The 10,000-nt window shown below is 45.5% G+C and overlaps 1 protein-coding gene across 4 annotated transcripts in view; it reads right to left on the reverse strand.

The window, feature by feature from the left end:
* The window catches only part of LOC147010224 (olfactomedin-like protein 3), a 9,952-nt gene extending 370 nt beyond the window's left edge, over positions 1-9,582 (reverse strand). Inside the window, exons 1-6 of one of the 4 annotated variants that reach the window (XM_085860932.1) lie at positions 9,474-9,582; positions 7,332-7,472; positions 6,915-7,010; positions 6,487-6,640; positions 6,085-6,395; positions 1-4,045 (exon numbers count right to left, since the gene is read on the reverse strand). The exon at positions 1-4,045 is cut by the window's left edge and continues 370 nt beyond it. In XM_085860932.1, the coding sequence (XP_085717058.1) occupies positions 3,566-4,045; positions 6,085-6,395; positions 6,487-6,640; positions 6,915-7,010; positions 7,332-7,466 (1,176 nt within the window). In that variant the 5' untranslated portion in view covers positions 7,467-7,472; positions 9,474-9,582 and the 3' untranslated portion in view covers positions 1-3,565. Of the gene's footprint in view, positions 4,046-6,084; positions 6,396-6,486; positions 6,641-6,914; positions 7,038-7,331; positions 7,473-9,183; positions 9,407-9,473 lie in introns of those variants that run through there. The other 3 variants (XM_085860931.1, XM_085860930.1, XM_085860929.1) reach the window with 3 other exon arrangements.
* Between the last annotated feature and the right edge of the window lie 418 nt (positions 9,583-10,000).

The following is a 10,000-nucleotide window of genomic DNA, read 5'->3' on the forward strand; positions in this document are numbered from 1 at the left end:
TTGTGCCAATTATGTGTTCAAATTCCAAGTCCTTCATTTGGCTGTCGTCAAATGTCGTCTTTCTTGTACATTTATACAAACTCCTTCACGACCCTTCGACGAAGTAGAAAGTATCGATTAGATACAAGATTCGATTGTACATCGTAATATGGACACGTAAAGCACCTGTTGATACAGGTTAGGTATCCAATAATATTGGCAAGAGTCACAAATGACCAATTAAGCGTGGGTCAAAGTTGAATGCGTGGCTGCTGATGATGTGCGACTTGTTGTGGGGTGGTGTCCAATCAAATGGGAATTGAAGTCTTGGCAATTTCTGTACGCAGTCAAACACCGATTGGATACGGATACACACAAAATGCAGTTTGGTTTCATGCCAGGAAGGGGCACGATAGAGGCAAATATATATGTATATATATATATATATATATATATATATATATATATATATATATATATATATATATATATTTTTATAGTTTGGCAATTACAGGAAAAAATATCTGGGGAAGAATAAACAACTGCACTTTATATTTGTGGATTTGGAGAAGGTGTTCGATAGGGTGCCTCAGGAAGTGGTGCAATGGTCCATGAGAAAGTTACGTGTGGAGGGTTGGTTAGACGGGGTAGTCATGGCAATGCATGACGGCTCAAAAACCTCTGTGAGGGTAAATGGAGTGCAGAGTGAGGATGTTGAAGTGAAAGTGGGTGTTTGTCAGGGGGTCAGTCTTGAACCCAATCCTGTTCATCATGGTTCTTGAGGTTATATGACAGGAATTTAGAGGAGGCTCATCTTGGGAACTCCTGTATGCTGATGACCTCGTGCTGATAGCCGACAGTGTGGAAGAGGTAATGGGTAAATGTACAGTATGGAGGTTAGAGGACTGACAGTGAATACAGGGAAAATGAAAGTACTGATTAGTGGTGCGGTAGAAGGAAGTGTGGGGAAAAAAAAGAGGGACGTGGTCGTGTGCTGTCTGTAGAAAAGGTGTGTTGGTAGCAATTCAATATTGTGTAAATCCTGCAACTGCTGGGTGCACAAGAGGTGTAGTGGCATCAGGGGTAGACTGCAGGTGGTGCCTGACTTCAAATGTGCTGTTTGCACAGGTAAACAATGACTCCAGTTTGAGCGGAAAGGTTAGTTTATGGGGATATATCTCTGGAATGTGTAGATAAATTCTGTTACCTTGGTGACATGATTGGTGCAGGTGGTGGTGTAGGAGCAGCATTGGTGGCAAGAATAGGAAGTTTAGGGAGTTTTTATCACCACTGACATGAAGAGGGACCTCTCTCCAGTTAAAGGGAAAACTTTATGCAGCTTGTGTTAGAAGCATGATGTTGTATGGTAGCGAAACATGGGTGATCAAAAAGGAGGATGAACGGAGGTGTGAATGAAATGAAATGAGAATGGTGAGGTGGGTGTGTGATGTCACACTGAAGGATAGGAAACCAAATGTGGAATTAAGAGATAGGTTAGGTATAGAAAGCATTAGTGAGGTTATGTGGAGGGGGAGGTTGAGATGGTTCGGATATGTGGAAAGGATGTGGATGGGTAGTTGTGTGCAGCGGTGTATAAATATGAATGTGAATGGAAGGAGAGGTAGAGGCCATCTGAGGAAAACATGGGATGTGTTGCTGAGAGACAATCTTAGAGTTGAAGACTTAGCAAGGGATCATGCAGCCTGGAAAGCAACCATTAGGTGAACCATGGCCTACACATGCAAGCATGGAAACGGCCGTAAAATGATGATGATGATGATGATGATACCGCACCATTAAAAACAATTTGTGGCCAGGCTGTTCATTAGCTCCGCCATCGAAGCTGTTGGAGATTATATTGTCACCCCCGTTTGTTTGTCTGTCTATCTGGTTGCGAGCAGAATATCTCAAAAAGTTGTGGACGCATTCAGACGAAACGGTGGGACACGTTCAGCGTGTGACGAGGAAGAATTGATTCGATGTTGGTGAAGATCCGGATATGAGACTTTTTAAGTTCTTCTTCACCATTGAGAGATGAGGCCACAAACTAGATACTACAGCACGCTAACTCAAAAATTTCTGGATGGATTATGACAAAACTTGGTTGATGAGTTGGTTAGATGACAAGAACTAGCCAACGAGAATTTGGTGCAGGTCAGCAGATCTGGCCTATCAGTGGGATACCAAACGTAAATTGTTCAGCCTGGTGGAGGTGTGCGTTCTACTGAATGCCGTTCTAGTTAGCATAGTAATTCCCAGTTCGTGAAACTGTTAGTAAAGGTCATGAAGTAACGATTAAAGGAAAGATCAATGAACAAATGTTCCTCAGGACATTTAAAATGTCACATTATGGATCTTACATTGTCTATATTGACTCGGTGATAAACGAGCATCTCATCCCAAACAGGTCATTGGTATCCAAACTCATTGCAAATAGGTCACTGACGTGTCAATACAAAAATGGCCACAATGGTGTCCATTAAATGCGAAGTCAAAGTAGATATCTCGAAACCACAGCAGAAGTCTGTGGAAGAACAAAGATGATTGAAAACTCAAGGATTTCGAAATGACTCTCTCTTCCACTGAAGATTGAACAAAATCTCTCTCACTTGAACTTTGGTGAAGAGTAGCACTCCTGAGAAGTTTGGATCTATTCATTCTGCAATGCCCAACAGTTTTTCAGAAAAAAACATCTCTGACACCATTGTTATGGAAAGTGTCACCAAAAACCAAGAGATCTTGAACCAATATATGATCCCATACTTTTTGAGAATTAAATTTCCATCATCCATTCTTTCGTTGGAAGAGTTATCACCTGCATTTCCCACACAATGGTTTCATTTACCGAGGTCAGTGCCATGCATTTCATGAGATGTTCTCCCACCTCACTTCCGGTCTTGCTTCCTCGATTCTTTCGTCCCATCGACCCTCCACAATCCCTCCAGGTCGCACATGCTCCTCTTCTTGTGAAATTCTCAAAATCCAGGTTCTCTGCTCACCTGTTGTTTTTTTTTCATGTCCTCTCCCATTTGTGAAGCCTCCTTCCTCAATCTCTTCTGTCCTACCCTTCCTTCCAGGGCTTCAACATAGCAGGACACTACCACCTCAGGTCATCCTTGATCCCTTACCCCTGATCTTTTCTTTCTCATGAAATTCCAACCCTCTGATGTGCAGATCACCACTTCCTTCTCTTTTCTCTCTCCTTGTCCTGTTCATCCATTCTTTTGCTTGTTATGTCCACATGTCTGTCCCATTGTCTCACTGTTAATGCATTGCCTTTATACCCTTCAACACCTTGTTGTTGCATGAGCCTAGACTTTTGAATACACATTTTAAAACACCAGAGAAAGGGGAACATCATACAGGCAAGCTCAGGGAAGGGTCGGTGAGGATAAGCATCTCCCATACTCCCTTCCAAGTGCTCATATATAAAGTCGTTGATAGCTTGATAAGACCAACTTTAGAGCGATCAAGGACATTATGGTCCAAATGGGGTGTTTAATGATGTGAACTTCTCTCGGTTTTCCTTTTTTGTGTGTTTGCCTCTATCACTGACCTGTTGGATGTCTATGCTTGTGTCCCCTCCTTACTGCTTGTTCCGTAGAGCAAGTCGATAGAGCATTTGGTAACCATCATCCCAAGCGGTGAACCTAGGGGAATTTGCTGTGTAGCTCAATGAAGCGAGCGAGCCAAAGCGCCGTGGGAAGTAGACCAGCGGCAGGTTTTCAGGTGAGACCTTCTGGCTGACGTCAAATATGCATTGGACACGTGATCGTCCACCACGCCGTGTGTTGTACACGGTATAAAGTGCTCCACATAGAACAAAACCTGCTTCAGCACCTTCCTTGTGACAACCGGTGTTCCAGGTTTGTTCAACAGCAAGTGAGTGTGCGTCGAGCTTGGAGAGAGAGATTGTCGAAGCATTGGTCCCAGCATGGATGACCCAAAGTCCTACCTCATCTGTCGCCAGTTGGATGCGTGTGTCCGGGTTGAGGGGAAAGGGTGGTACAAGACCGGTACCTGGAAGAAGTGCACGGTCCACAAGTCTACCTGTCACCAGGTCCACCTGCATGAAGCCAACGACAATAGGGGTGGGAGAGATTAGTCTTAAATATGTTGCCTTTCAGGGATATGTTTACATGGATAGGAATACCGATTGGTTTCTCCATTGAAGGTCTATACTACTCTTAATCTGAATGCCAGAACAGCATTTTTCAACTTCACCAAAATCCACATGGATTTGAACCTAGAGATAAACCATCCGTCATGATAGTCACACTTCCATCTGAGATTTTTCCCCTGGAAATCAAATGGAATATCAATGGATCTGATTCTATGCTCATCGATCATGAGTCATGTTGTTCAATCTTCAGTGCCACATTGGATCCATGGATGGAATTTGGTTTTTCCATCTCACAACTCTGTTTGTTATATAGATAGGAGCAGAGACCCACAGAACATCCGGCGCAATGCACTTCAAATCCTCAACTCTCCCCCCTAAACCCTCACAAACTAGTCATCAACCCCCCTCCCCCCTTCAAAACCACAAGTCCTCAACATCTGCCTCTGCCTCCCACCAAAAAGTCCTCAAGATTACAATTGCACTGGCCCATAGGCTGACACCAGAGGCCTGAAGTCTAAGGACTGAAGGCTGAGGCTCATACTTACTGTGAAGGCCTGTGATGTCGATCGACTCCAACCTTTCGATATTTCATGATCCTTTCAACAGTCACTTTGTCCATTTCACACTGAAAGGATAACTTCTAGGAAGAGCATCGCAATTGTGAATGTAACAGCTCTGAAGATGTCTTTGGCTTCGCATATAACCAAAATGGTGGCCGTATGATTTTTTTTTGGGGGTTAGAATTGTGGGAGGAGTCAGGAAAGCTGTCCAACCAATGGGTGTAAAGGAACGTTACGCACAAACAAATGGATGGATGGCCGAACAAGCGCATTATTATCAATATGGACAAGCAGAGTATAGCCACCCTACGGGCGATCTTGTTCCAAGCATGTAACACGATATTCTGATGCATACCTTTATTTGGGTGGTGTATAGGCAATTGACAGCTCTGAATAGGCTTGCATGCATGAAGCAAAAACACACCTGCTGCTTTGAAAATTCAAAACACCTCACTGTACTGGAAAACGTGAGGACAGGAATAATGTACTGTAAATGGCGGAGTCTTGTAATACCCTCCCCTAACAGGAGGTGGCGCTACACGATACACATTTGCATCCCTTCACCCTCAAGATCAACGGTGAAGATAAAAAAAAGAAAAACACCCCATACACTTATTGAGGTCATGCTGATGCTGTGTAGCAAGTCTGGATGCAATCAGGCCAGAAATGTAGGAGTAGCACGACAAGCACACACAAACACCAGTCCGTGAACGTAAGGATGTCTTGTTATAATATCTGTTCTCACGATTGCACGCTGTGGAAGGGTGAAAGCCACATTTGTGAACGACATACTCTCTGATGCAGCACTTTGACGGACCTGTTTTGGTTGCATTCGTGTCCACTCGGGATTGAATCGAAGACCAGACGGCTCGCACCAAAATAAGTACCAGGTGAGCTAACCTGCCTCCTTTAGACGGTGTTCGCACCATCACTGGTCACGTGTTGATTATGCAAATCCATAATTGAATAAAAGTACCACTCACGTAATGTGGAGCCAAACGAACGGTACACAAGCCTCACTGGAGGCCTCGTCTTTTTTTGAAGTTTTTGTCCTGCTATTAGTGTCTTAAAGCAGAGACATGCATCCAAGACGAGCTTGAAAATAGTGCTTTGACCACTGACTGCTCCTTAGGGGATTGTTTGCTGTTCCTTTTTTTTTGGAAAAGATTTCTTATCTGAATCAAACCTTTACAATTCCTAAGAAACGTCCTAAAACAGTAACAAAAAATCCCCCCAAAAAACACCGTAATCATGTGTTGCCAGAAAGTTGCATCATCGAGCACATTGAAGAGGTAGTGAAAAAGAACAAGAGCGAGTTGAACTGAATTAACAAAAGGGTGACTGCAGAGACGACAAGGTGGTTCAAGTGACCGAAACGGACATAGCGAAGCAGGTGTGTGGAACGAGCAGTGCTACACCTACCTTCACTATCTCATTGTCCGAGTCAGCGCGATGGTAGTACAGGTAGTTTCCGAGGAGTGCATGTCCCGTTCCTTGGTAGGGCGTGGGGAGCGTCACCATGGCCTCTGAGTTGTGGACATCGCCCAAGTTAGCGGCTGCAAAGATCGGTAAGCTGGGATAGCGGAGTAACGAGGTGCCTTGAGCACCAGGAAGGAAGTAAATGGGAGATTGGTCTCCACCTTGGTCTCCTGCCTGGAACCAGGCACCCAGCTCTCCGCCGGAGCGTTTCACGATCTTGAGTGAGCGGATGGACGCGAGCATGTGGTTGCATTCTGTAGGGGGTGTGGGGATAAAGGGTTTTAAATACAAAATGTACTTAATCATTTGATAATCATTTTCGGTTTATCATTCCTCCAATCCCACCATGGATTTTGATGCTCCCCTGTCCTCCCAGTTCATCATCTGTCTCCAGGCTTTCATCCGTTAAATCTTCGACGCAGGGCTTTGATGGGTTCTGCGTTTCCAAGTAGTCCACGTCTCTTTCCAATCGTTCCACACGAAGAGATAGAGCATCGAGCTGGGGAAAGGGGAATAGAACTCAATTGGAGTGGGAGTGGTTGTGTGAGTCAGGAGGATAAAGCTCTAGAGGGGTGTCTATAGTTGTGTGGGTACGGTGGGGGTAAAGATCTACACGAGTGTGTGTTGTGGGTAAAGGTCTGGATGAGTGTGGTTATGGTGAAGCCCAGGATGTAACAGCTCAATGTGACTCCATAAGCAGCACGGTTACCCTTCCACATGGACTATGTTAACAGCAGAACAGACAATCTTGTCATGATCATCGGGTCACACACCTGATCCAGTGTAAAGGTCTTGTCCTGTGTAGCAATGCCCACCCTCCTTTCCGACTCCTTTTTCACATTCTTCAAATCCCTCTCGTAATGGGCCAGCTGCATGAACATGCGTTCGTACTTCTCCTGTGGTGACATCTTGTCAGTTTAACCGCTTCAACATCACATACCTACAAGTTTGTTAATTAAATAAAAGCTTGTTAAGTGAGCCCTTACTGGTCTATAACCACCATGGTCACTCCGAGAACCTGACGTATTCCTCTCGTACCGCGAGTAAGGAAATATTCAATGATGAGACGTGCACGAGACATTGCCATTGGGGTGACACACCGAGACGATTCCCAATAACAAAAATCATTCGTGCGGTACTCTTACTGTCGTGCACCTTAGAGACACGATGACGTGAATTCACCACCTTACCTCAAGTGTACCGACTCGTCTTTCCATGTACTGCTTGTACATATCATCCCTGGATGGTCGACTCTGTCCTGTGGCTTCGTGGAGGCACGTCGTACACACGATGGCAAGCTGGACGAGTGTACGTCGGGACACCATGATGGTCTGCACATAACACGAGGCGTAGGCCTATATGTACCATTCAGTACCACTGTGATGTCATCATCCCCGGACACGTGATGTAAGGTGGGGTAAACACATCTCGCAATTACTAGATCATGACAGGTAAATGTGTCTTTAAACGTCGGTCAAAAGGCAAGATCTTTTGTCCTCCGGTCTTTCACACTTCCATACCCCTCCTGGTCCTCCTGGTGTTAATTCAACGGTAAAAAGGATGACAGGCTGAGTCAACCCTAACTGGTGTTAATTCAACGGGAAACAAGGGCTCAAACTTGAGAGAGCTTGAGAGGTCCATAAGATCCCAAGCGAGCCCCGCTAACCGCTAAGCCAACAACAGGCTGACACTCCACAACCTCAACTACTTTGTTCTTCTTTTCTCTTACTTGTGGAACCTTCTTTCTCAGTCTTTTTAATCCCACCATTCCCTCATCCAAGGTTTAGGATTGCCAATGCACCACTATGTCAGGTCATTCTCCGTCCCTACCACTGATCTTTTCAATATCCCTTAACCCCCTCCACCAACCCTTCCCCATCTGTATTTACAGGTTCATGTTTTCTTCCCCCTTCTCTCTGCTCCTGTTTGTTCATCTCCTCGTTCTGTCCATGTGGTGTTGTCTCACTGTCCCACTGCTCCGTCACATCACTCTTCCATGAGTCTTGACTTGTGACTCAAGACGATGTGTCCAATGGAATCGACAGACGTTTTAAGTGTTGTTCAAACAGACACATTCCTTACAACCAGAAATAAACAACAGATAGACAAGCAGATGATGACATGGACAAGATCATCAGATTGTGGAGGATTCTTTGTTTGGGAATACAAGATCCAGATGCGCACAAACAATTCAGGTGAGCAGGGAGCTCGACCTCTGCAGACATCATGATGGTGTGGACTCGTTATCTCCTGTAGAGAGCTAGACCTCCGGAGACAACATCATGATGGTATGGACTCAACAACTGTAGGGAGCTTGACCTCCGGAGACATGATCATGATGGTGTGGACTCGTTATCTCCTGGAGGAAGCTAGACCTCTGGAGACATGATCATGATGGTGTGGACTCAACTCCTGTAGGAAGCCAGACCTCCGGAGACATCATGATCATGATGGTGTGGACTCGTTATCTCCTGTAGGGAGCTTGACCTCCGGAGACATCATGATCATGATGGTGTGAACTCGTTATCTCCTGTAGAGAGCAAGACCTCCAGAGACAACATCATGATGGTATGGACTCAACAACTGTAGGAAGCCAGACCTCCGGAGACATCATGATCATGATGGTGTGAACTCGTTATCTCCTGTAGAGAGCAAGACCTCCAGAGACAACATCATGATGGTGTGGACTCAACTCCTGTAGGAAGCCAGACCTCCGGAGACATCATGATCATGATGGTGTGGACTCGTTATCTCCTGTAGGGAGCTTGACCTCCGGAGACATCATGATCATGATGGTGTGGACTCGTTATCTCCTGTAGAGAGCAAGACCTCCGGAGACAACATCATGATGGTATGGACTCAACAACTGTAGGGAGCTTGACCTCCGGAGACATGATCATGATGGTGTGGACTCGTTATCTCCTGTAGGGAGCTTGACCTCCGGAGACATCATGATCATGATGGTGTGAACTCGTCATCTCCTGTAGATCGGAACAACATGATGTTCATTACCACGACTCTTCGTGTTTGCATGAGCCTCACAATTTCCACGCAGAATGTTCCACCATTCCTCCGATCGTCTTCCCTTGGGATCTCCGTTACATCATTTCCCTTCTCCATCCATCTTCCCATTGGTTGAAGCCTTTTTTCCAACATCCCAAACGTTACATTTCTATACTTTCAGCTTCCATGAGTACATTGCACACCTTCGTGACCTAATATGGACAATGATGCACAACAATAACAGGATTGTACTGATAACATTGATGACGGCAAAACTACATACATCGACAACATGATGTGTTAACAGGAGCGTAATACATCGAGCAAACCTCGCTTCTTGACGCTTGGGCAGCGAATTAAAAACATGTGATGGTTGAGATGGAGAAATGTGTGGGGATGGAGGCAGGGGCCTGTCTGGCGGGGTGGGGTCATGGGGATGTTCAGCGTTTTCCAGATTCTGGGTTTTCATTGGAAAGGACGAAGCCAAACATCTTGCGCACGTCCAACCCTCGAGTGGTGCTTATAATGGTTGATTCGTCTGTGCTTCCATCTCCCACCGTGTCAAGCGACTGCACCGGGCCTTCTCTCCAGCGTGGAAGAACACGTTGTCAGTGACGTCATGTTCACCTGACGAGACGTCCAACCTGTGTAGACCTACTGGTGAGACCACAGTGGTGTATCCTGTCGTGATGTTGACGCTGATAGGCACCTAACAAAGGAGGGTCCAGGCAGGGAAAGAAGAAAAACAAGTTGGAAGCTCCTTTTAGTTGTTGAAGACAACACTTGAGGATTGTGAATCCTCAGGTTGTCCCACAGGTAAGGGAGTCAAATGCCCAGTCACAACGGTTGTGGTTTC

This window comes from Eptatretus burgeri, chromosome 17 (assembly GCF_056783735.1).
Source record: "Eptatretus burgeri isolate ZD-2024b chromosome 17, Ebu_testis_v1, whole genome shotgun sequence".
Lineage (NCBI taxonomy): Eukaryota > Metazoa > Chordata > Myxini > Myxiniformes > Myxinidae > Eptatretus > Eptatretus burgeri.